This window comes from Heteronotia binoei, chromosome 11 (genome assembly GCF_032191835.1).
Source record: "Heteronotia binoei isolate CCM8104 ecotype False Entrance Well chromosome 11, APGP_CSIRO_Hbin_v1, whole genome shotgun sequence".
Taxonomy (NCBI): domain Eukaryota; kingdom Metazoa; phylum Chordata; class Lepidosauria; order Squamata; family Gekkonidae; genus Heteronotia; species Heteronotia binoei.
The window spans coordinates 17,131,148-17,157,326 of record NC_083233.1 but is presented as its reverse complement, the minus strand read 5'-3'; the positions used below and the strand labels follow the sequence as shown (position 1 = coordinate 17,157,326).

General features: G+C 43.7%; 1 protein-coding gene across 1 annotated transcript in view; it reads right to left on the bottom strand.

Annotated features, from left to right (window-relative positions):
* The window catches only part of TENM1 (teneurin transmembrane protein 1), a 713,021-nt gene that overhangs the window by 148,102 nt on the left and 538,740 nt on the right, over nucleotides 1-26,179 (bottom strand). The window contains 3 exon segments of the mRNA XM_060250020.1: nucleotides 2,115-2,347; nucleotides 14,791-14,811; nucleotides 19,797-20,046. Of these exon segments, the coding sequence (XP_060106003.1) occupies nucleotides 2,115-2,347; nucleotides 14,791-14,811; nucleotides 19,797-20,046 (504 nt within the window).

Below are 26,179 nucleotides of genomic sequence, written 5' to 3'. Positions count from 1 at the left end.
TACCTTTGGGTGAAGAAGGACTTCCTTTTATCCGTTTTAACCTTACTGCTCAGCAATTTCATTGAATGCCCATGAGTTCTTGTATTGTGAGAAAGGGAGAAAAGTACTTCTTTCTCTATCTTTATCCCATGCATAATCTTGTACACCTCTATCATGTCACCCCGCAGTCGACGTTTCTCCAAGCTAAAGAGCCCCAAGCGTTTTAACCTTCCTTCATAGACAAGGATCCCAAACACAGTCTCCCGCTCCCCTTGTTTAAAGCATTTCCTGCATTCAAGCCCAGCACTGAGTTTGTGTAGGGGCAGCACAAGCCATGACCATGCAGCACCGTGGTCCCTGACGTGTCATGGGCAAAGATTCCTGGGAGATCCTGGAGGGGGGGTGGGGCGGGGGCTGCTCTGTCATTTCCTTGGTTACCACCTTTGGCAGAAGACAGGGCATGTTTGTGGTTGGGGGTGGGGTGTCCGGCAGCTGCTCCACTGTACATGGTGCACCAACTTGCCATGCAACTCATTTCCTTACAGAATCAGAATACTAAGTGGCAGAGTTGTTGTGAGCATGAAATGGAAGAAAGGGGAATGATGAATGCCGCTTTTGGGGGGGGGGGCGAAGAAAGGTCAGAAATAAATTGAGTGAATAAACAAAGTTCATTACTGTGTGTCTGCTCCAGGAAGGGGGGTGGCTTCTGCCACCAGGGAGAAGACATCTGTGATGGTAACGCTGAGTGGCCAGGGGATTACAGGGGTCCCTGGAGCCAATGCAGTGGTGGGAGGAGCCAATGCAGTATTTTGGGAGGGGGGGGTGGGGTTTGGGGGTATGCCCATTGGACATACTGGCATGCAAGATTGACAAATGACCTGCATGGTTTCCATTGTAATATGTCACAACTACATCACTACATTTGGAAGTAATGATGAAGGCAGAATGGATTTGGAATGACAGTTTCTGGGCGCTGATTGCTCTGAACAGGAATGAGAGCCCGAAACGGAATTATGCTCATTCCAGTCTAAGACTACCTCTGTTCCATCGAGGAGGGAACCGGGGGATCTGAGGGTGGTGCTGCATGCCCCCACATCTCAGCCCACCTCAGTGCCCCCTCCTGCTCCACCACTGGCAGGAGTGATATGGGAGTGTCCTTGGCAATGGACATCTTGAACCCCTTCCCCACTATCAGGTGCCCGGATCTGCTGACAGGAATTGGTCCCTTTAAGCTGGTGCTCTTGAAAATGAGTGGAACTTCTGTGGCCCACCCCTTTCCACCCCCTGCCTGAGATGGATGTGAGACTCCACCCCCTTGTCACATGGCCCGATTGATTCTGGTGATCCTGTCCATCATAGGGTACTGTCTCTATACAATGTTGACTGCCGTGGTGTGGTTGCTATAGATGCTACCCCGGTTGTAAACAGAAAACACTGCAAACCCGCCAACTTTGTGTACCAGCTGCTGGTGGTAGGGAATAGAGTAGCACTGCTATAGTCACATGGAGGCTGTCCGCTTTGGGGCAGCCGTGGCACAGGATTTGGAGGCTGTCCGCTTTGGGGCAGCCGTGGCACAGGATTGCCGTTAGATCCAATAGGGGCAGTTGGGGCAATTAGTTCACACACAAAATAGTTGCCTCTCCTTGCAGACTTATGTACAACAAGGCTTCAGATTCATCCTACTTTGCCAGTTATTCAACAGCTGGAAGTGTTCCACACCCATCCTGACAGGAATTTTTTTCTTTTACTACATCTTGTTTTCCTCTGTGCTTTGGAATTTAATGTTACACACCTTGCCCTGAGAAACTCAGCTCTTTGTAACGCCACAGACCAATCTTTCTACCATTCGTAGCTTGAGGTATTCCTCTTTCTGTCACCAAAATTTCGTACATCAGGTGCAGTGGGCCCTGAATCATGGACGTATATGCCACAATAAACATATTTATCTTGAAGGTGCCACAAGCTTTGTTATTTCAGGCTAACACAGCTACTCCTCTGAAATAAATCATGCATGTTTCTCGTAACTCTTATAGGAAAATATAGAGCTCCTGAATATTTTTCTCACATTTTTATTTATAACATTAAAAATGTGCTGCAGTGAAGGATAACTGGGTCACGTTATGTTATTTTCTTACCTCGGGGACTGTGAAGCGATGCTTCTGAAGCCCGCCCTCCATCTCCACAGTGACTTTGGTCAAAAGGCAGGCATTGGTCACCCGTTCCTGCCACCACCTCGTAGTTCTTGGCCAAATCCTTGGTTTCGCTGAGAGATTTCACTTTGTATACTCTCCTGGTGTTTGTATCAGACAAGTAAAGCGATTCTGATACAGGATCCATGGCCAGGTAATACTTGTGGGCTGGGCTTGTGCTAAAAAGGCAGGGATAAAGACTGAAATTAATCATCCTCTAACGCACCATCTTGCCGCCTCACAAAAAGATTCAACAAAAAGTAATCTTTTAATACAAATGTCAGAGGTCAGCAGGCTTGAGAATAAAAATTGTAAGTTGTACAAAAGTTATAGTCAATAGCACTACAAAAGACAATATGGTGTAATGGTTAGAGAGCCAGTTTGGCGTAGTGGTTAAGTGCGTGGACTCTTATCTGGGAGAACCGGGTTTGATTCCCCACTCCTCCACTTGCACCTGCCGGAATGACCTTGGGTCAGCCATAGCTCTGGCAGAGGTTGTCCTTGAAAGGGCAGCTGCTGTGAGAGTCCCCTCAGCCCCATCTACCTCACAGGGTGTCTGTTGTGGGGGGAGAAGATAAAGGAGACTGTAAGCTGCTCTGAGTCTCTAATTCAGAGAGAAGGGCAGGATATAAATCTGCAATTCTTCTTCTTCTTAGAGTGTGAGACTAGGATCTGGGAGACCAAGGTTTGAATCTCCACGCTGCAATGGAAGCTCACTGGGAGAACTTGGACCAGTTCCATCCAACATCTTTCAGCCTAAGCTACCTCACCAGTTGTGAGGATAAAATGGAGTAGAGGAGAATGATGCAAGCTGTTTGGGGTCCTCACTGGGGAGAAAGGCAGGGTATAGGTGAAGGAAATAAATAAATACAAGGGTCCTGAGAAAAACTCTCACAGCAATTTTGATCCTTATGTAAAAAGCTCGAGAGTATGAAAAAAGAAAGGAACTATTTTACATCTTAATAATTGCTAAGAAAAAGGCAAGAAGGCTGTCAAAACACCTGGGTGTGAATTAGCATGACATACTTCACGTGTTGAAGTGACTCACTGTGAAGATTTTAAAGTGTGTGTGTGTGTGTGTATACATTATATATGCGAACAGTAAGTGCTAAAATTGCAGTCAGCAAGCTAGTATGTATCCTACTCTTCAATAACATTTTATTTTTAGTTTCACAATCACCTTTTATTATATTTTTAGTATTTGTGAATACAGTAGAAATCTCTGAGGTGATGCATAAAACATATTCAAATATCATAATAAAACAAGCTGTGTATACATCTCCCCTATAATTCTCCGGGTGTACTGGCCACGAATCACCTACTCTCCCATTGGCTGAGCCGCTGACTCTTCCCATTGGCTGAGGAGGCAAAAGACAAACTGTGCTGAGGGAGTTCCTGATGCTGTGGTCGAGCAACCAAAGGGCCAGGGGTGGGTAGGAACCCTATACCCACCAACAGACTACCGCCCTGAGTGAGGAGGAAAAGCATAAAGGAGGCAAGGAGAGAAGAAAAACCACCGCCTCTATGCCCAAACCTGCCTCCAAATTGGGTCTCCACAAATGTTAGAAATGGGTGGGGTGAGTAAATGCCAAGGGTTGGAGGGTGAGGAGACAGCCAGGGCAGGGAGGAGCAGAGAGAAATGGGGTGGTGGTGGGGCTTGGACAGCTTCGCAAGGGCATCAGTGTCTGGGAGCAACCATGAGGTCAGTGGAATGTGTGCACAGCTCCTGCCCTTCACCTATCCCCCAGGCCCAGCCACCTCAGACCTGGTTTCACTTGACACGCACCCATGGCAATGGGGGCCTCATAGATACGTGCCTCCTCCTCCTTCCCTCCAGCAGCTGGCTTTTCCTTCATGGCTGTGGCCCCTATGGATACACAGCATCTATTTAGAACTTAGATTCACTGGGTTGAATCCAGTGATAGGCCTTATTCCTTGTAGATTTATAAATCATGAATTGCTTGACCAATTTACACCTTTATTCCAATCCAATATCCTACCTTTATTGGCATAACAGCACCTTTCTTCTATACATGCCCTCTCTGAAGTATGCCTAGGACCAGGGCTCACTTTCTAGCAGGAGCTCATTTGCATATTAGGCCACATCCCCCTGATGTAGCCAATCCTCCAAGAGCTTACAGCAGGCCCTGTAAGAACAGCCCTGTAAACTCTTGGAGGATTGGCTACATCAGGGGGATGTGGCCTAATATGCAAAGGAGCTCCTGCTAGAAAATGAGCCCTGCCTAGGACTGTGGACTTGGGGCACTTGCTCAGAACCCGCTAGATCTGAGGAGAGCTCTGCGTATTTATTCATGCCTGTGTTCTGTTCACCAGTGAAGTGGCAGTGGTGGGGGTCTGTTTGCCATGGAAAGGAGTGGGAAGTTCAGCACAGCTACAGCCTCACTCCTCTTTCCTCCTCATCCTGCTGCTCTCTGAGGCTTCAGGGACTTTTCTCTCAGACGGAGCTTCGGTACAGAGCCTGACGTAGGCTGTGGAGAAAGGCGCATGAAGCAATGGGGTGCAGTGAGGTAAGGTGTTAGGCTTGCCAATCCCCAGGTCCCAGCGGGGGTTCTTCTGCTTTCCCAGGCTCCTTCCCGCCCCCAGAGGACAATGTGCCTTTCCACCTCCGGAGGCTTCAGTCTCCAATTGAAAGGCTTCCTCTTGGGATGGTGTGTCTGTGTCACTTTGAAAAAGTTGGCAGCAACTCTTGAGTAGAGACGCCAATTCGTCGCTTCAGAGTTGCCAGAAACGGGGGTGGGGGGGGGGGGAGGGAAACGTCTGCTGAGCACTTCATTATTCCCTGTGTGGAGATCGATTCTCATAGGGTATAATGGGGAATTGATCTGGCGGTTTTGGGGGCTCTGGGGGAGCTGTTTTTTGAGGTAGAGGCACTGAATTTTCAGTATAGTATCTAGTGTCTCTCCCCAAAGTACCCCCCAAGTTTCAAAATGATTGGACCAGGGGGCCCAATTCTATGAGCCCTAAAAGAAGGTGCCCCTATCCTTCATTATTTCCTATGGAAGGAAATCATTTTTAAAAGCGTGCTGTCCCTTTAAATGTGATGGCCAGAACTCCCTTTGGAGTTCAATGATGCTTGTCACATCCTTGATCTTGGCTCCACCCCTAATGTCTCCTGGCTCCACCCCCAGAGTCTCCTGGCTCCACCCCCAAAGTCCCCAGATATTTCTTGAATTGGACTTGGCAACCCTATAAGGTGTGGTTTACTTTCCTTCACCCTCATGCTTTTTAGGTGGGAAAAAAATAAACTGCCCACAATTAAATTGTATAAGAAATCCATACGAATCTTAAAAAGCTGGAGTATGGTACCTGCCTTCCTTTTACTATGTAAGTGTAATAATTTCTTTCCCTTGTCTGTTTCCCCCCACCCCCGATGATATATATTTTTAATTGAAATAAAAAACTGAAATAAAAAAAAGGAAATCCATAAGAAATGGAATGTTTGAGAAATTTGGAAACATTGGAAGGGCCACTGTTAGATTCCATTCGCAGTTGCTGGATTTATCTTGTTTTGGAAGATGCCATGTCTAGAAGGGCTCTATTATATCCACCAAAGAACATTCTAGATTTCTAAAGGAGCCTCCCCGTCCTCTTTCTTCTGAAGACAGGTGGAAAAGATTGTCTGAGATCCAGACATCAGGCTGAAATGAGCTGATAGACTGGGCACGTCACAAACAGCATTTAAAACTATTTGAATCTCCCTTCCTTTGGAGGAAAATTGGTCTTCACTGCTAGGCCATCAGAACTGTAATATGTAGTGCAGGGGCCCCCAACCTTTTTGAGCATGTAGGCACTTTGGAATTCTAACACAGGGTGATGGGTGAAACCACAAAATGGCTGCTGTGGGAGGAGAAGCCATGAACACACACAGCGGAAGTACAGGTGCAGGGGAGAAAAGGGGTAGTTTAAAAAATACACTGTGAAAGAGGAGTTAGAGACAGAATAAAACCAAGACTGGCATAACTTCTGCCAAATCATCATTATTTTAATCTGTGCAGCCAATCAGATCTCCAACGGCCAACAGAACTCATGCTTGGCTAAAGAATCAGTTTGGCCTAGTGGTTAAGTGTGTGGGCTCTACTCTGGGAGAACCGGGTTTGATTCCCCACTTTTCCACATGCACCTGCTTGAGTGATCTTGGGACAGTAATAATTGTCTCAAAGTTGTTCTTTCAAGAGCAGTTCTTGAAAGAACTCTCTCAGCTCCACCTACATCACAGGGTGTCTATTGTGCGGAGGGGAAAGGTGGGATATAAAGCCAATCTCTTCTCCTTCTTCTGTCTTCTAGGCAAGAGCCCCACATGGCCCCACTCACTTTCTGAAAACACTTGGCGTACACCAGGTAAGGTGTTGGCAGGCACCACTGCTCTTGTGGTCACCATGTTGGGGACTCCTGGTGTACTGTCTTCACTTTCTTTTACACACACACACACTATTGTAAACTCTTGGAGCTTATAGATGAGTTCCTGCTACAAAAAAAACCATATGTGTGTGTGTGTGTGTGTGTGTGTATATATATATATATATATATATATATATATATATATATATATATAATGTGTATGTGTATTTTTCTTGGTACATGCAGTTTTATTTTGAATTTTTTAAAATTCACATTAAAATAGTATTTCCTACTTCAACTCTCATTCCATTTAGATATATATTTGTCTTTAAAAAGCATCTGGCTATTCAGTAGACATTATCAAATTATCTTGAATGCAGGTTGTACTTCTTTAACATCACAGTGTTTTTTGTTCCACCAATGTAACGCAATCATTGGTTGGTACAGGCGTTTTTCTCCTGTCTATGTTTCTTTTAATGGCACATAGTTGAGTAGTTTATAGAGATCTGAAACACACCCGCCCACTCCAACTTTCTCCCAGTGCAGTTAGGTTCCGAGGAAAACAACAACAATAAATACATTTTTAAAAAATCAAAGTCATTATAATGGGAAGTTCACACAGAAAAGCTGATGCCTGCGTGTCCCAGTGACATTTGTAATCCACTTGCGTTCACAGAACTGAATGTCCACATTAAAAGTAGTCATTTTTTCTATTTTTAGTATATGCAGGAAGAGCAGGTAGACATTCTAGACTCGGGTGTAACCCTGCAATTCTAATAATGTCATTAATATTTGTTCATTAAAGCAGCCGCTATAGTGTATGACTGTTCTAGACGGAGAAATGGTACCTATTTCTTTCTGGCATATCCAGGAAGTAGGATTATAACCCTTAACCATTTTGTGAACCTAAACTGGAGTGATGTAATGTCAGATAGGATAGTATATTCTCACGGTTTTGGGTTCCCTCGGGCTTCCCAGCACACAGCTTCAGGGTCCCTGTCCTTATGGAAACGCACAATCACAGAAAAGCACACCAACAGAGCTTTTTCACAATTCAGATAAAACATTATTAAAGCACTATTATGCGCAGGAAGACAGTAAGTAGATTCCACATTTTTGCGCCAGCATGTATCGTGGTTTGGGTTTGCACTCAGCTTCCATATTAAAATTACACCAGTGAGCTTGCAAGAGTCAACTCAAAGAGCGATCATTAGCAAATAACAAACACGAAGCTGGAACAATAATGTTTGCTGACTGGCATTTTTGCATTCTTAAATGGAATGGGGGGGGGGAGTTATAAGGGTAGATTCCTCGGCTCCTTTACTGGCTGAAAGAATACTTTATTTTTATTTATTTATTTACGTTATATTTATATCCCACCCATTCTATGCAGACTCAAGGCAGCTAACAGCATAAAATACACAATAAACAATATTAAAACAGTAAAACAATCAAACAATCAAATAAAATTGCAATGGTGCTACTTCCTGTATTCAGGCGGAACATGTAATATTTTCCTTTCTCAACGCGTACAGATCCTAGGCAGTTAGTACTGAAGTGCGATAGATCCAGATGGGGTGGCAGCCCTCTCCCGTTAGATGTTATATGCCATCTGAAACAGTTCAGTCTTGCAGGCCCTGTGGAACTGTGATAAATCCCACAGAGCCCTAATGGCTTCTGGGAGGGCGTTCCAGAGTATTGGGGCTGCAACCGAGAAGGCTTTCGCTCTGGTAGAATTAAGCCTACCCTCTTTTAGCCAGGGACAGCCAAAATTTGTTGAGAACTTGATCGAAGCACTCTCTGGGGAACTCTCTTTGGTGGGAATAGTCCAGTTTCACACTAGCCATCCCCAAAGGTATCTTTGATTAAGATGTCACCCGAGGAAAGCTTTGGGAATTTTCTATCGCATGAACAATCTATTCTGCAAAAACAGCTGGAAGAATCTCACTTTTGCAAAAAGTATCCGCAGTTAAAGTGAACTTTGATTATACAGACAATAAACTCGCATGTGTCTGCCAAATATTTCAGCTTCAACATTCTGTAAGATTTTTTAAAACATACAGCCAGCTTCTGAATCAAACGACAGCTATCCAAATCAGAAGGTTATATTAATCTCAAATATAATATGAATATATGGCAAAGGGATATAAATCCAGAGCCACACAGAACAGTTACAACCTGGTTATAAACTTTCCGCAGTTTGCTCTTAGAATGGACCATAAACAAGAATTATTACTGAGTTTTCATATGTAGTTCTATTCATCAAAAGAGAGTCTGTTTTAACTTTATTTCATGCCCGATTCATCATTTCATTTCCTCCCCCGCCCTTTTCCAGTTTGCATTACTGCTGTGGAAATTTCTTGTCGATTTTTGATATGTGTCTCTTTTCATTGCCTATAATTATTCTTTTGATATCTGCTGATTCCCACAATTGAAATTCATGATTTCCCCCCCTTTTCAGTTTGTGCAATTAGAGTCGTATTTGGAAGAATCCAAACCATGACAGGCTTTAATCTGCCATATGCAATTTAATTCCTTCGTAATTGAAGGAGTCACTATCATGAAAAACTGATCTCTACAAATTCAGTTTCTCACAGAGGTTTAAAGCTATCATATGTGATAGCTGCCACTGGGGATTTAGATGGGCTGAGGCTGCGATTCTACACACATTTACCTGGAAGTAAGCCCCACTGATTTCAGTGGGACTCAGAGGCTGCATGTTTACTTTTATAGTTCTACAAATCTTCGAAAGGTTCTTAGTTGGATGGTTTTCACTCAACCTGTTAGTATTTGGAGTTTTTAAAAAGTATTAAGCATTAACATAAATTTATTCTAAGTACCCGTATTATCTTGATGGGTTGGGCTATCACAACCTTATCAGATCTCAGGAGCAACACAGGCAGGCCTCAGATTCAGTGGGAGCTTGCAGGAGCACAGCTCCTGAACCTTTTTGAGAGTTCCACCTCCTCCTTCTGAGAGTTCCACCTCCTTGTCTGTTGAATAGTATGTGCAGCTGCATAACAATCCCTGAATGGGCTCCAGCACCTATTTTTCTACAAAACAACCCCTGATACACAGGGTTAGTACTTGAATGTGGGAGACAACCTTCAAGAATATTCAAGGATGTTTGCTACGTGGCGACAGACAATGGAAGGTCACCTCTGAACATCTCTTGCCTTGAAAACCCAATGAAGGGACACAAGAAGGCAGCTGTGACTCAACAGCACTTTCTGTTACCATCTCTATTCTAACCTATATTGCATGAAACATAGGCTGCATTCGGATGTCTTGGCAAAGTGCAATTAAGTTCTGATGGGATACAAAGTTTTTTCGCTGTGCTTGAGTCAAGGGTTTAACCCCCAGCCTCCCCAATTCTCCTAACCTAACAAAACAGAAAAGCACTGAACTCGCGCAATAGCCAACAGTAAGGAAACTCTGAAAGCCAAATGGCTTCAACCACTGCACAAAAAAGCCGGAATCTCACCCCGTACCTCTTGCATCATGGTTTTTTTAAATTGATAATATGCTTAATTTCCTCCACTTTTTCTAAACTTCTGATACATTTCTAAGGTTTGCATGTCTGGAGAGTATGGATGTTGTTCTGCTGACTCATAAATTAGTTTAAGATTTTGTTATTTCCATTCTTTAGAAACCTGGTGTTGAAATTAGTTGATCGCTCATGAAACCTCTGCTTCCTGGATCTTTTCATTTAGCTCTGAAAAATAAGCATGACAGACCTGAAGATACCACTCATCAGGGGCTCCCATTCATGGGTGGAGTTGTAGCAGGAGCTCCTTTGCATATTAGGCCACACAATCCTGATGTAGCCAATCATAAGAACATAAGAGAAGCCATGTTGGATCAGGCCAATGGCCCATCCAGTCCAACACTCTGTATCACACAGTGGCCAAAAAATTTATATACACACACACACACTGTGGCTAATAGCCACTGATGGACCTCTGCTCCATATTTTTATCTAACCCCCTCTTGAATCCTCCAAGAGCTTGCAAAAGAGCCTTGTAAGCTCTTGGAGGATTGGCTACATCAGGGGTGTGTGGCCTAATATGCAAAGGAGCTCCTGCTAGAATTCCACCCCTGCTCCTATTAATACTGGTTGGCCGATGGGACCCACTTTCCAGGTCTTTAGCTAGTTGCTTTTTAAAAAAACTGGCACTTGCAACCATCAACATTTTCACATGAGCCCCTCCCTTTCCATTGTTATACCTTTCTGCTTTGCTTCCCATGTGAGTAAATTTATAAGAATCTTAATAAATCGCTGGCTATAATGAAGTTAGAGTTATAAAACCTAACTGCAGCAAGGAACTTTTGACCACCGGTGGCTGTGAAGGAAACCTCTAATTTTGTCGCCTATCTGTAGTGTGAGATCCATTTAGGATTTTTGTGTTTGTGTATTTTTATGTGCCTGTGTGAGTGTGGGTGTGCACCTCGAAGTAATGGCGACCTCTTGTGACTGACCCCTAATGGAGGACTTTCAGAGAGGTGGCTAGAGAAAGCCTACCTCTGCCCTCCCGGCTCTGGCATCCCTTGGAGGTCTCCCATCCAAGTACTTGCCAGAGTCGACCATGCTTAGCTGCCGAGATCTGACGGAATTGGGCTTGCCTGGGCTAGTCAAGTCAGGAGATATATTTAAGATTTGTACCTTACCTTTGTATTTATTTATTTAAAACATTTCCATGCTGCCTTTCCACCACGGTGGCGCACATAAAAACCTTTAACACATTCGAACAATGAAAAACAACTTTTAAAATCATAAAGTAATGCAATAAATTACTGAGAGCCAGTTTGGTGTAGTGATGAAGTGTGCGGACTCTTATCTGGGAGAACCGGGTTTGATTCCCCACTCCTCCACTTGCACCTGCTGGCATGGCCTTGGGTCAGCCATAGCTCTGGCAGAGGCTCTCCTTGAAAGGGCAGCTGCTGTGAGAGTCCTCTCAGCCTCACCCACCCCACAGGGTGTCTGTTGTGGGGGAGGAAGGAAAAGGAGATTGTGAGCCGCTCTGAGACTCTTGAGTGGAGGGCGGAATATAAATCCAATTTCTTCTTCTTCATCTAAAGACACATTCCATACAATATGAGGGCCGATAACCATTACTGTGACAATCCCATACTGGGTGGCAGGTTTCTCCAGTCCACCTCATCAACAGCTTAGTCTTTCCTAATTTCCTTAGGAAACTCTTGCAAATATGTTCGTTCCACCACCCCACCCCCGCCTGAGAGCACATAATACTGGCATATTGCATGAGTTCCCCATCAGCTCCTACCCAAGCCTACCTCTTTAAGGCAGGGAGCTTTTGTGGTAGCGCCAGAACATCTTCTTAAAAGCCTGTTATGTTCACATACATCATCCACTGGCAACAGGGAGTCTTGGAAATTGATTTCCCAAAGTCTCCCAGCTCAATCAATTGACACAGACGGCACTGAGAACTCCATTTCCCAGGCTCCCTAGTGATAATGGATGCCCCATACGAGCACCTAAGCCTTTAAAATGTGGCTTCCTCTGCAGCTGGAAGTCTTTCTCACTGTGGGAAGCCCACTCCCACTTTTCAAGGGTAAATTTGGAGAAAATGGGGGGGGGCACTAGCTATGGGGGGAGGCCTGGCTGCAGCCTGATTGCCAATAAAAAACATGAGACTTCAGTGTTACCAGACCAGCTGGATCCATTTAGTAGCACCTTAGAGACCAACAAGGCTTTCAGGGTATAAGCTTTCAAGAGTCAATGTTCCCTTCATCAGATAAAGGGAGAATTGACTCTCAAAAGTTATATCCCCGAAATCTTGTTGGTCTCTAAAGTGCTTCTGGACTTCAATTGAGCGGTTCTACTGCAGACCAACATGAACACCATGAACAATGAAAAACAACTTCTAGAATCATAAAGTAATTCAATAAAGACACATTCCAAACAAATATGAGGGCCAATAACCATTACTGAGACAATCCCATATTGGGTGGCAAGTTTCTCCACTTCACCTCATCAGTAGCTTCATCTTTCCTAATAACATGGCTATCCTTTCCATTCCTACTCATGTAGACTCTGAAATGGCATTGCTTTAGACGGCGTAGGGCCATGGCTCAGTGGTAGAGCATCTGCTTGGAATGCAGAGGGTTTCAGGTTCAATCCCTAGCATCTCCAGTAAAAAAGACAAGGCAATAGATGATGTGAAATAATAATAATAGATTGGATTTATATCCCACCCTTCACTACCCGAAGGAGAGTGGCTTACGATCTCCTTTCCCTTCCCCTCCTCACAACAGACACCCTGTGAGGTAGGTGGGGCTAAGAGAGCTCACCCAGAATTGCTCTTGAGCAGAACAGCTCTGAGAGAACTTGTAGCTGACCTAAGGTCACATCAGCATGTGCAAGTGGAGGAGTGGGGAATCAAACCCGGTTCTCCCAGAAAAAGAGTCCACGCGCTTAACCACTACACCAAAGTGGCTCTCTGCCTGAGACCCTTGGGAGCCATGGCCAGCTTCATGTGTGCCTTACTTCACAGACTAAATCTACAAACAAAATAGGAAATTTCCTATTTACAGTAAGTTTTGCGAGCAGCCCTTTTGACTTCCCTTCCCCACCGAATGCTGTGCACATTTTGTTCATCATCTACATTTATCCTGTTGTCACAAGGGTCCTAATAGAAGGTTAGGCAGAATCTTGAACTTCCGTAATGAAGAGTGATTAGAGGAAGCCTGTGAGATAATGAGTTTGCTAATTAGAGGCTGATATTGCAAGGTGTCTATTATCATCCATTGACATCCCGGCCCCTTGCGGTACCTGGTTACAAGCTTATCTGGTGTAGGGCAGCCTCTGGTCACAGCATTTGGCAAAACAGAGGAGAATAAAGGATGGCGCAAGAGGGTGACACGGATGGCAAAGGAACGGAAGCCAAGAGGAGGCCAAGAAAAGGCACAGAAGGTTTAGGAGAATAAAAATGGTAACTGAAACAGTCACCACAGTCTGATGTCACCACAAATCTGTTTAGAATTTTATGCAGCATTCAAAGCGTTTCACACACATTGTTCTCAGGGGCGCCAAACTCATTTGTTATGAAGGCCGGATCTGACATAAATGAGACCTTGTAAGGCTGGGCCATGTGTATCCTAAAATGTAATGCTAGGTAGGGGAGACAAACACAATTAAAGATCTTTTAAAAAAAAAAAAAAACCCTTAAAATAAAACATGCTTAAAACATTAGCACTCGGTCTTAAAGGTGCTTTCTTTGTATCTCTCCCATGGGATCTAGAGAACTGGGCAAAGGAAGCTCTGGCTCTCTCCTTCCTTCTCCAGGGGACTGGGGGGGGAGCCTCAGCCAATAGAAGGAAGCGAGGCTTGGCTCAGTAGCTCTGCTATGCCACTGAGAGAACTCAGCAGAGCAAGCTATCCCCCCCCCACTTCTTTCCCAATGGAGGAGCCTCAGCAAATGGAGAAAATAGAGGCGCTGCTCTGTAGCTATGGTATTGAGCAAGCCTGGCAAGCAAGCTGTGATGCAGAAGGAAGCGAGAGAGAGAGAGAGAGAACGAAGCAGATGACAGCCAGTTGCTCAGGGGCCTGAGAGGAGCCCTCCAGGCATCTCATTCAGGCCCTGGGCCGCATGTTTGAAACCCCTGCATTATCTAGATGCAATCGTTACAAGTCTTCCAAAATAGGTCAGTATTAATATCTTCATAATCAGGGCTTTTTTGTAGCATGGACTCCTTTGTATATTAGGCCACACACCCCGATGTAGCCAATCCTCCCAGAGATTACAGGGCTCTTCTTACAGGGCCTACTGTAAGCTCCAGGAGGATTGGCTACATCAGGGGTGTGTGGCCTAATATGCAAAGGAGGTCCTGCTACAAAAAAAGCCCTGCTCTTAATGGTGAGGAGCTAAGAGACCGGCTTGCCTGAGGCCAAAAAGTGAGTTCATGGCAGCTGCAAGATTCAAACCAGCATCTCTGGGGTCACACCTCATTTTTTTAGCGAGACACCCAGCAACAGAACTCCTTCTAAATCTGAAATCAGTTTAAACTGCAAGGGGACTGTGGATTTTGAATGAGGAGGCTTTCATTAGGGAGGCAGACAGAAACATTTTTGGAGAGAGACTAGACTGGAATGTTTGGAAGTCACTCAATCTAACCTTTCTAGGAAACCTTTTTTGGTTTTTGCCACAGCGAGTCGTGTTGTGACACAGATACTGTTCGGGAGCTGCCTAAAGGCAATCGATTACATGGCCTGCTGATTATTGCTGCACTGTAATTGTCTTACCTGTGTCTCGTGTCTCTGTTCCTTAAATGGCAGATTCATCCAGAAACAAGAACAGCAACAAAAGAAGAATTAAAAAGCAGTTAGTAACCATGTTCAAAGCAAGTACATGATTTCACAATGAATGGCTGCTACTCTGGCTTTGGGGCGGTAATGCAGCAGCCACAGTACCTAAATCTAGCAACATCCCAAAGAAAAAGGCTGTGTGCCCTGAGTATGAGAAATATCTGACCGAAAGGCACCAATGGAATGAAATGAAACCATTTAAGTTTCACTCCTTGGTTCCTTTCTCAGCTTTCAGCTGTTTGCCCACCAGTTATGACACTCTCACATCTCCAGGTTTTGTCTCGCTGAACAGACTCCTCCTCCTCAATTCATTTCTTCTGGTAAATATCTGGATGTGCATTTCACAGACAATATGAGATAGGCTGATCCATGGGCATATGGCAACTGTTTCAGCTGGTGGCCTATCAGAAAGTGTTCTGTGGCACTGCAGCTCAAAACCAAACCAAAATACGGCATCTAGTTCCTTGGGAGGAGGTGTTGGTGACCGCACCCACGACCTTGGCTACCACCAATGAACATTTGGGGCAAAGGCTGGATGCAAAGTGGAAATGAGCATAGCAAGAGAAATACTCAAGCTGACACATGCGGCTTGATTTGCAGTTGGATCTGGGAAATTAATTGATCTCTGCCTAATGGGTGGGCTGATCTTATTCCAAGAAACAAAAAGAGACAGAAAGAAAAGAGGCACAAGATTGCAGTTGGCACACTACCCAGAGACTCTCAACTGAACTTCCATGCTCAGATTCATACATTTCCTCACGTATATTATATATACCTCCTTTACATATAATGAGAGCTCCGTGGCGCAGAGTGGTAAAGCTGCAGTACTGCAGTCCAAACTCTGCTCACGACCTGAGTTCAATCCCGGCGGAAGCTGGGTTCAGATAGCGAGCTCGAGGTTGACTCAGCCTTCCATTCTTCTGAGGTCGGTAAAATGAGTACCCAGCTTGCTGGGGGTAAAGAGTAGATGACTGGGGAAAGCAATGGCAAACCACCCTGTAAAAAGTCTGCTGTGAAAACGTCATGATGCAACGTCACCCCAGAGTCAGAAATGACTGGTGTTTGCACAGGGGACTACCTTTACCTTTGCTTACATATAATGCAACTCCTCCACCCTTCCATATTTGCCTGTCCTTTTTAAATAAGTTGTACTTCTCAGTCCTAATATTCTAATTGTTAGTGTCATCCCACCAAGTTTCACTAATGCCTATTAGGTCATAGTTCCCTTCCTGTATTAGGACTTCAAGTCCTTCCTGCTTGTTTCCCATATTCTGCACATTAGTGTAGAGACACTGGAATCCATGTTTTATATGCCCTGAGGTTTCTGTTCCTGTACATACCTGTGAGTTAACGTTACCTAGCGTATGTGCCACTCCCCACAAAACTTTAGCATTCTTATCTCCAGTTATTGGCATCATACTAAGCTTTGAATTTTTGTCTCGCTCCCCCATATGGTTAAGTTTAAAGCCCTTATTATTAATTGGCGATTGGTGACGCATACTGTAAACATGAAGAAGATGATGAAGAAGAAGATATTGGATTTATATCCCGCCCTCCACTCCGAAGAGTCTCAGAGCGGCTCACAATCTCCTTTAGCTTCCTCCCCCACAACAGACACCCTGTGAGGTAGATGAAGAGGTGGATGAAGATATTGGATTTATATCCCGCCCTCCACTCCGAAGAGTCTCAGAGCGGCTCACAATCTCCTTTATCTTCCTCCCCCACAACAGACACTCTGTGAGGTGGATGGGGCTGAGAGGACTCTCACATCAGCTGCCCTTTCAAGGACAACCTCTGCCAGAGCTATGGCTGACCCAAGGCCATTCCAGCAGGTGCAAGTGGAGGAGTGGGGAATCAAACCCGGTTCTCCCAGATAAGAGTCCGCACACTTAACCACTACACCAAACTGGCTCTCCAACATGGTGGTCCATGGTGGTCCAAGAGCGCAGCCATGCATTATTGATGCCGCCCTGATGGAGAGAGTCTCTCTGCAGATTTTTGCATGCCATGTTGTGCTGATTGGGTGTCGTTTCAAGAGTTAAAATGATTTACATATTGAATTCACACCGATGGAACCGTGTTAAGAGTACAGACCCTGGCCTATGATCTGTTGCACAGAATGACAAACTGTTCCGATGAGAAAAAAAGAGACTCGTGCGGAATGCTGACTTCCTGATGATCCTCCATTTGGCAGCCCAAGAACTGATACCCATGTTTCTACCTACCAGACAGGCCTTTGCTTTCCAGAAGGCGGAAATCAAAATATTGTTAACAGCTGGGACTGTCCTTTGTTAAGCTGATTGCATTTGAACTGCCAGGGGTGAAGTGCTGTTGTTTTCTGAATGGAAGCTAATGACTGGGGATCTTTTCCTGAATGGGCAATTTACCTAAAACATAAAGGCTGTGATTCATGTTCGTGTGGGTCTGTGTACAAGCAATTCACAGAGAAAAGGCAGAAGTTTTGCAGTGTGAACTGGGGGAGAGAACAAAACCGGGAGCTTTTAACTGAAGCAGGCAACAACTGCGGCATTCTGGGAGGACTGTTGCTATTGGGAAGCTAGCGAAGCAGCATCAGATGGGCTGAATGTTTTTAAGGATCCTTGCTTGGACCTCAATAAATAAAACAGATACTGGAAAGAGTCAGTTTAGTGTAGCGAGAGCCAGTTTGGTGTAGTAGTTAAGTGCATGGACTCTCATCTGGGAGAACCAAGTTTGATTCCCCTATCCTCCTCTTGCACCTGCTGGAATGGCCTTGGGTCAGCCATAGCTCTCTTATCTTGGAGAACCGGGTTTGATTCCCCACTCCTCCACTTGTGCCTGCTGGAATGGCCTTGGGTCAGCCAGAGCTACAGCAGACATTGTCCTTGAAAGGGCAGCTTCTGCCAGAGCTCTCTCAGCCCCACCCACCTCACAGGGTGTCTGTTGTGGGAGAGGAAGATAAAGGCGATTGTGAGCCACTCTGAGACTCTGAGATTCAGAGTGGAGGGTGGGATATAAATCTAATATCATCTTCTTCTCTGTACATCTGTCTCCTCCAAAGGAAACTAAACTTCACAGTACTGCCTTTGGGCTTTTTATTGCTTAAGGAATCTCTTGCTCACCTACATATCTTCAAACATGTACGCCCATCTAATTCACGAGATAACAGAAGTGAAACAAAGCAGATTGATACAAACATTTAATTTAACCTAAAGATCAATTTTTTAAAAAGAAATGTAATCTGAAGACTAAAGGTCAAACGTCACAACCATGTCTCTCCCGTGGTAATGGCACTTATTGCCGAATGGCATTTTCTTATCGCATGAATGCCATCTCTCTCAGCGGGTGGGCACGTTTATCAACAAATAAGGTATTCACCTGGTAACTATCGTTTTAACATGAAAGCCTGCCAAGAACTGTTGCGTTTGCAGCATTTCTAATCATACATCTGAAATATGTACCAAGGACATCTTTAAAGGGTTCTGATTAATCCTTAGCAAGGTAATCAGAGACAGCACTTCAGATTTTAGCACGCGCGTGTGCATTCAGATGGATTCTCAATTTAAAGCCCCATTGTTGGGTACATGCAAAATTAAACTGCAAAAAAGCAGTACACTTTCATATGCTGTGACTACATTTTCTACCTTAGAGTAAGTACGAATGGTATCATAGTATCGATGAAGGGCTGTGACTCACTGACAGAAAATGTGTTTCAAATGTAGAAGGCCCCTGGCTCAGTCACTCGCTTCCCTGGTAAGAGGATGTTGGGAAAGATGTTGACAAAAATCCGGATTGATCCAATTGTAACAGAATCTGGTACACATTCAGCTAACATGACCGATTTCAGATTTACTTAACTGAACGATAGGTTTTATTAGAAACTCCTGTTTTAATATTTTATTTACTTTTTAGATTTGAATATTTAGACTGTAACCTTCAAATTCTGTGAATTTTGTGAGTAATGTATATCTATGTATGTTTGATAACTGATACGTTATGGTTGAGCTTAAGACCTTTGGTCATAGAAGCTAATAAAGGAAATGGAATGGACAATGATTAACAACTAAATGGATCAACAGTCTTGACTTGGTATAAAGCAAGTTCATATGATGATATATGTGAACAATGATAGATATTGGATTTATATCCTTCCCTCCACTCCGAAGAGTCTCAGAGCGGCTCACAATCTCCTTTACCTTCCTCCCCCACAACAGACACCCTGTGAGGTGAGTGGGGCTGAGAGGGCTCTCCCAGCAGATGCCCTTTCAAGGACAACCTCTGCCAGAGCTATGGCTGACCCAAGGCCATGCTAGCAGGTGCAAGTGGAGGAGTGATAGCAACTCTTTAGTATCAAGCTGGAAGACTAAAGACATCCCGACCATCAAGAACTGATAGCTTAAGATCTGGGTCCACTTAATATTGAATAGAATATCAGACACTTTAACCATGACTCCTCTTTTGGCCCTTCTGTTTATTTTAAAAGATGGTTTCTGATTTTGGGAAAACTGGATGACATACTTGAAAACAAAGGATGTCTACAGGGACATAGATATTACAACTTTTTGAAGACAAGTTGGCTAAGTTGACTTTTAAGATGGAACAAAACAGTAGGGTACGCTTTAGGAATTCCCATTGTGTAAACCTAATATTTATTTCCCTTCTAGATACTGAAAAGTTAACTAAGTTATACAGATATGTTGTTGTATTATATTATGACTGTTGACACTGGTTACCTATTTGTATTATTGTTACTATATTGTTGGATTATTGAATTTTGAACAATTTTTTTTGAAACGTTAAAATCTAAAAAAAGAAGAAGCAAGGGTTTATGTCTTTAAGGTTAACCAAATTCCACAAGAAGTAAGTCCTCTCCCCTTCTTTGAAGGAAATATGTTGCTACAGTCCAACACTCTTGGCAGGCTGCGGTATTAAGTTTGATTTCTGATGCAATCAAAATGCCTTACCTTAACTCTAGGATGCTAACAGCATTCCCAGAAGGAAGGAACCTTCGAACGAAATTGAAGTCACCAATATATATACTGCCATCAGTCCCAGAAGCCATGGCAACTGGAGCAAAGAGTTTACTGGTATGGGCTGGGCCATTGCAAGTGGTGCAGGAGACACTCCTCTGGTGTCCGTTGCCCATGACGGTCGAGATAACTGGTGGCTGCTGGGAGATGAATATATTCTCTCCATTTCCTTTATGTAGGATACCTAGTTGGAAACACACACACAATTATAATGAGTACATACCATGGCATATAGTGTTTTGCTTAATCCTGACCAAGGGTGGAATTCTAGCTCCTTTGCATATTAGGCCACACCCCACTGATGCAGCCAATCCTCCAAGAGTTTACATGGCTCTTTTTTGTAAGCTCTTGGAGGACTGGCTACATTAGGGAGGTGTGGCCTAATATGCAAAGGAGCTCCTGCTAGAATTCCACCCCTGGCTCTGATGGCCCTTGGACATGATGGAGGCTTGATTCAGGTGGGCAGCCATGTTGGTCTGAAGCAGCAGAACAAAGTTTTGAGTCCAGGGGCACCTTTAAGACCAGCAGAGTTTAATTCTGGGTATAAGCTTTCATGCACACACACTCTTCTTCAGATACAATTAAATGGAAGTTACCAGTCCATACAAATAGGTAGAAGGTGAGCAGCAAATTATCATACAACATAATGAAGATGTTTAATAGATTCAAACAGTAATGACAAGTTTAGTTTATATGGTTACCATTTGTTTGAGTTTAATTCTGGTGTAGAATACAATGAAGGAAATAAATATGTCAAAATTACGGATAGATGGACTTATGTATCCTTAATTGTGGGATTCTAAGAGTAATTAACTGAGACTCTGACATTACTCTCAATTGGTCTCCTTTCAAGTATGGAGGTGATCTTACAGCAACTTTTTCTTTGAAGTGGGGCAATTGGCTGTGTGGAGTTATCTCCCCAGACCAGAGAAATACATTCTAATCTATAATTCCAAATTACATTACACTCTACTATACATTATATTACATTACAATTGACTATTCTAACCTACTATTCAAATTAAGAAATAAAATAAAGAGGATGTACATCCCTTCTGGGGGATTGGTGAGAATACAGAGGTAAGGAATGAATGAGGTTAGCACATGTTGTGAGATAAGAAACCAATATCCCTGTTAAGTTCTGGGGAGTCCATTGTTCTGAGTGCTGTAATAAGTCGCAACTCAGTAATTTCACTTTCTACTCTGTTCCTGAAGTTCCTTTTCAATAAAATAGCTACTGTGAGGTCACCCATTGAATGAAGGCTGAAGTATTTCTCAAGTTTCTCAGTCTTGTGATTCTTGATGTCAGACTTGTGTCCATTTATCCTTTGGCAATAGGGTTTGTCCAGTTTGCCCTATGTAGAGAACTGAAGGACACTGGTGACTGGCATACACAATGTTAGAAGATGAGCAAGTAAATGTGCCTCAGATGGTGTAGTTGATGTTGTTAGGTCCAGTGATTGTATTGCCTGGGTGTATGTGGCTTTTTATATGTACTGTGTTAACATGGATACAACAGAGATTTGGTATGCTTGGATTAGATCCTCTACCAACAAAGTGTGGTAAAATCACATCCATTCAGGGGTGGAATTCTGGCAGGAGCTCCTTTGCATATTAGGCCACACATCCCTGATGTAGCCAATCTTCCAAGAGCTTTCAAGGCTCTTTTTTGTAAGCTCTTGGAGGATTGACTACATCAAGGGTGTGTGGCCTAATATACAAAGGAGCTCCTGCTAGAATTCCACCCCTGCATCCATTCATATGTATTTCCAAAATCACAAACACACACAACATCTTGGAAAGTTTTAGTGATTTTATGCCAATAATTCCAGATGGCTCTGTGTGATAACTACAAAAAACCCCTAGAGCATGTTCTTCATGTGAAATGTAAAAAAGGTAACAGGAAGACAGCGTATATATTAATTTCTGATGGAAAACATGCAGACTTTAAGACATGGTTTGATAATCTTTTTGGTCAGTGTGCTGAAAAAAAGTAATTTGTCAATGAAGATGTTGGTGTGTTGGCAGACAACTGGGGGGGGGGGGGATGTGAATTGTCCTTGGCTAATGATCAAAGCCATGCCAATTGCTTTGTCCCACCCACCCCTGGTCCCTCCTAGCTCTGTCACTGATGCCTCAATTGATCTGAGAGGATTTGTCCCTTCCGTTGAGGACAATGATCTGGCTCGCTGCTGTTCAGCAGGCATGCTAGGGGTTGCCTGCCCTTTCTGTAAAGATCCTTCTGGAAAAAAAATTGCTTTTACATTGTACACGAGAACAAAGAAAGTCCTTAGTCAAAAGCTGATGAAACTGCTGTTATAAGGTCTAGGAATTCTAAGCCAGTATAGCCACAAGAAAGAAAGAAAGAAAAAAAAAGAACAATCAACCAACCACAATGCAATAATGACCATGTGAGGAACCCAGCCAGAGGCTTTACTCGGGAGGTGACCACTTTAAATTTCTCCCTGGTCACCTTCCCTCAGTCTCTTAGTCAGACTCACAGAAATCCTGTCAGAACTAGTAATAATTGGCACCAGACGGTTTTAATGTTAACAATCACAAAATATTTATTAGGTAACAAAAGGGAAGGAGAGGGATGAAATAATATTAATTATAACTGTTCAATATTAAAAGACAAATCAGTTGGCAGCTGGTTGGCAGAAAAAAATAATTACAGAGAGTAGAGACTTTTTCAGGCTGAGGTAAAAATATAACAAGACTTTGGCAGAAGATCTTAAAAATAAACAATAAACCAGGCAAGTTTCAGAATCCCACTGGATTCTACTTCACACAGGCTGTGCCTTCTGGGCACTCAGAATGCTGTTCCTTCAGTTGTTTAAGCCCTAGCTTTGGCAGTACCAAATCATATAAATAACAAACTTCAATCACTCTTCCACACACAGAGAACTCCTGATTGGTGTCAGTATTCTCCCTCACAGACCCTTCCACACTAGTTATCTTCCAGGACTCGCACCCCTCAATACCGATTTATCTCAGCCCCACAGCTAGTCCTCTGGTCTGAGTCTTGGGTACCTCTGCTGACCCCCCAGAATCCAGTTCTCCTCTCAGTGTGTTATTGTGTGATAAAGTTTGGGAGATTGCCTGATGTGCTGGCAAAATCTCCCTCAGGGAGTTTAAAATGGTTTGAAAACTCCCTTTTCCAGACAGAGTCCACTCAGCAGTGTCTGCCACAAAGAGCTCAGCCACTCTGGCTGTTCTCAGCTCCTTATCCAGTTGGTTTTGCAACTGCCCGGCCTAAGTCCACTGTCTTCACTTCAGACTGGTATTCTGAAAACTTCTCCCGAAGACTCCCTGGCTAAGACTAAAAATCCTGAGGTGATTTTCTGCTGAGCAAACCTCAAAGGGATACTTTTCTGTTGCACGGGCAACGTTCCAGCCAATCGCTACAAGCCTGTTTCTCAGCTACTCAGGCTATGGGCCTGAGTCTGTCACAGACCACTTCAAACAGAGTTTCATAGGTCTGCTGAAGTATGTAAAACTGCTGCGAATGCTCTGTGAAGGCTCTATGCTTTGCATTCTCTAAGATTCTCAGGTGGTATAACAGAAGACAGGAGGTGGTGGCAGCCGCAAGCATAGCCAGCTTTAAGAGGGGATTGGATAAAAATATGGAGCAGAGGTCCATCAGTGGCTATTAGCCACAGTGTGTGCGTGTGTATGTATATGTGTGTGTGTGTGTGTGTGTGTGTGTATATATATATATATATGTATGTATGTATGTATGTATATGTGTGTGTGTGTATATATATGTATGTATATATATACACACACACATATATTGGCCACTGTGTGACCAATATATGTTGGACTGGATGAGTGTTGGACTAGATGGGCCATTGGCCTGATCCAACATGGCTTCTCTTATGTTCTTATGTTTAAGACAGTTTGACCGATTTTCCACTAACCTTATGCCGCTCTCACTCTCCTCTTCTCTGAGGGCTGCTGCAGGATTTCACACAAACTGCCCCAGACCAGTGAGTTGCTCCGCCTCTCTTCAAGTTTCCTCTGCAGCAGGCAGGATCCTCTGAAAACCGGTTTCTGTCTGTCGTGGAGGGAACTTGAAAAGGGGTGGGGCAACTCGCCAGCTCAGGGCAGCTTGTGCAAAATCCAGCAGCAGTCCTGCAAGGAAAAGGGGTAATGAGACCAGACCAAAGTGAGTGGGAAATCGGTCTTTGAGTCCAGTGGCATGTTTAAGACCAATAAAATTTAATTCTGGGTATAAGCACTGGCATGCATGCCCCCTTCCTTCAGAATGGAATAGCATTAAGTAATAACATAACATTAAGTGAAACTCTGAATTACCTCTAATTGGAAATCGCAAATGCAAACCTCAGTATTACAAGATAAGCGAGTATTAAATGTTACTAAAGATGGTCTGGTTGCAGTTTTTGCAACATTTAAATCAGATGAAATGATAAACTGATTGGTTTGTTCTCTCTCCTACAGACCAGGATTTGAAATGATGGTTTAGTTCCGGTTTGAAATCCTGATGTACTGGAAAGAGAACACACTTTGAATCATTATAGGGTGGATTTATATCCCACCCTATACTCTGAATCTCAGAGCAGTCACAATGTCCTTTACAACCCCCCCCCCCCCACCACCACCACAACAGAACCCTGTTAGGTAGGTGGGGCTGAGAGAGCTCTTACAAGCAGCTGCCCTTTCAAGGACAACTCCTATGAAAGCTATGGCTGACCCAAGGCCATTCCAGCAGGTGAAAGTGGAGGAGTGGGGAATCAAACCTGGTTCTCCCAAATAAGAGTCTGCACACTTAACCACTACACCAAACTGGCTCTCGGTTGGATATAACATGCAGTTCACAGAAATCAGGAAGTCTTCACATCTGAGTTCCATAAAAGAATGAAGAGAAGAAGGAGAAGTGTGATAAAGGAATGTTACCCGGTGCATATATTAATCCTGTATAGTTTAACAGCAATTAATTGAATGTCTGAATGCAGCCACACTTTCAGCCTCAAAGTATGCATCTGAAGAAGTGGGTGCTGACTCAGGAAAGCTCATGGTGGAATAAGCATTGGCGTAGGTGCTAGTGGACTTCTGTTTCACTACAGTAGACTGCCATGGCTACTCCTCCGGAATTATCTAGGAATGCTTGCCAGCTCTAAGCACATCTATTGCTCAGATCCAATGAAACCTGTCTGATTACTAATTGAAGCTATTTAAGGGGGTGGGGGGAGAACCCTGAGTTTCTAACAAAATATCAGGGTTGGGTTATTGGTCTACTAAATTAGCTGCTAACAGTTGTGCTAACATGATGAGGATTGGTCGTTAAATATTTATTTCCCCCCACCACTTCCATTAGAGAGAACAGGAATGTACTGTACTTTTAATATTTAACAAAGAGAAATTAATAGCAGAATGACCCTGCAGTTCTCAGGAAAGGGCACTGCATTGCTGCAGGAAATCAATATTCAAATTGGAAGGAAAGCTGATCGACAGTGTATAGAAATAGTCCTGCCTGTGACACAGCACTGTTCCCAAGGGAAGAACAGTTATCAGAGCAATGGGTGTGAAAATAAACTAGGAAACATGTTTCTAACTCAATACGCCCTTTGTCTTAGTATTGGCTTTGCTAGTTTCATCACTCAGACCATGTTTCCATTCCTTTTCTACTGGAGGCGACAAGGATTTAGTAGTTTCAGAGGAGTAGCCCCAAACACAAATCTTGCAGAGCCCTTTAAAGATTTATTGTGGCTTAAGTTTTGGTGAACTAGCACCACATAAATAGATCCATGAAGCAGATTCTTAGGTGGATTAAATGCATGGGCATGCACACACAGAAGAAAAAAAGAAATTAAGCACGGAGAGGAAAACTGTAAGTAACAAAAGCTGTGGAAATACAGAGTGTGATGTTATTTTGTTCAACTGAAGATAAGCCCATTTATCATCTTTTATCATTGCTGAATTTTTAAACTATTTATATTTTGAATTTGGCATCTTAATTGTTATTCTTGATAATGGAAGAAAAAGACTGCAGATTTATACCCCACCCTTCTCTCTGAATCAGAGACTCAGAGCGGCTTATAATCTCCTATATCTTCTCCCCCCACAACAGACACCCTGTGAGGTGGGTGGGGCTGAGAGGGCTCTCACAGCAGCTGCCCTTTCAAGGACAACTCCTGTGATAACTATGGCTAACCCAAGGCCATTCCAGCAGCTGTAAGTGGAGGAGAGGGGAATCAAACCCTGTTCTCCCAGATAAGAGTCCGTGCACTTAACCACTACACCATACTTGCTCTCTCTACACCAAACTGGAGCTTTTAGGCTGAGACTGTGGC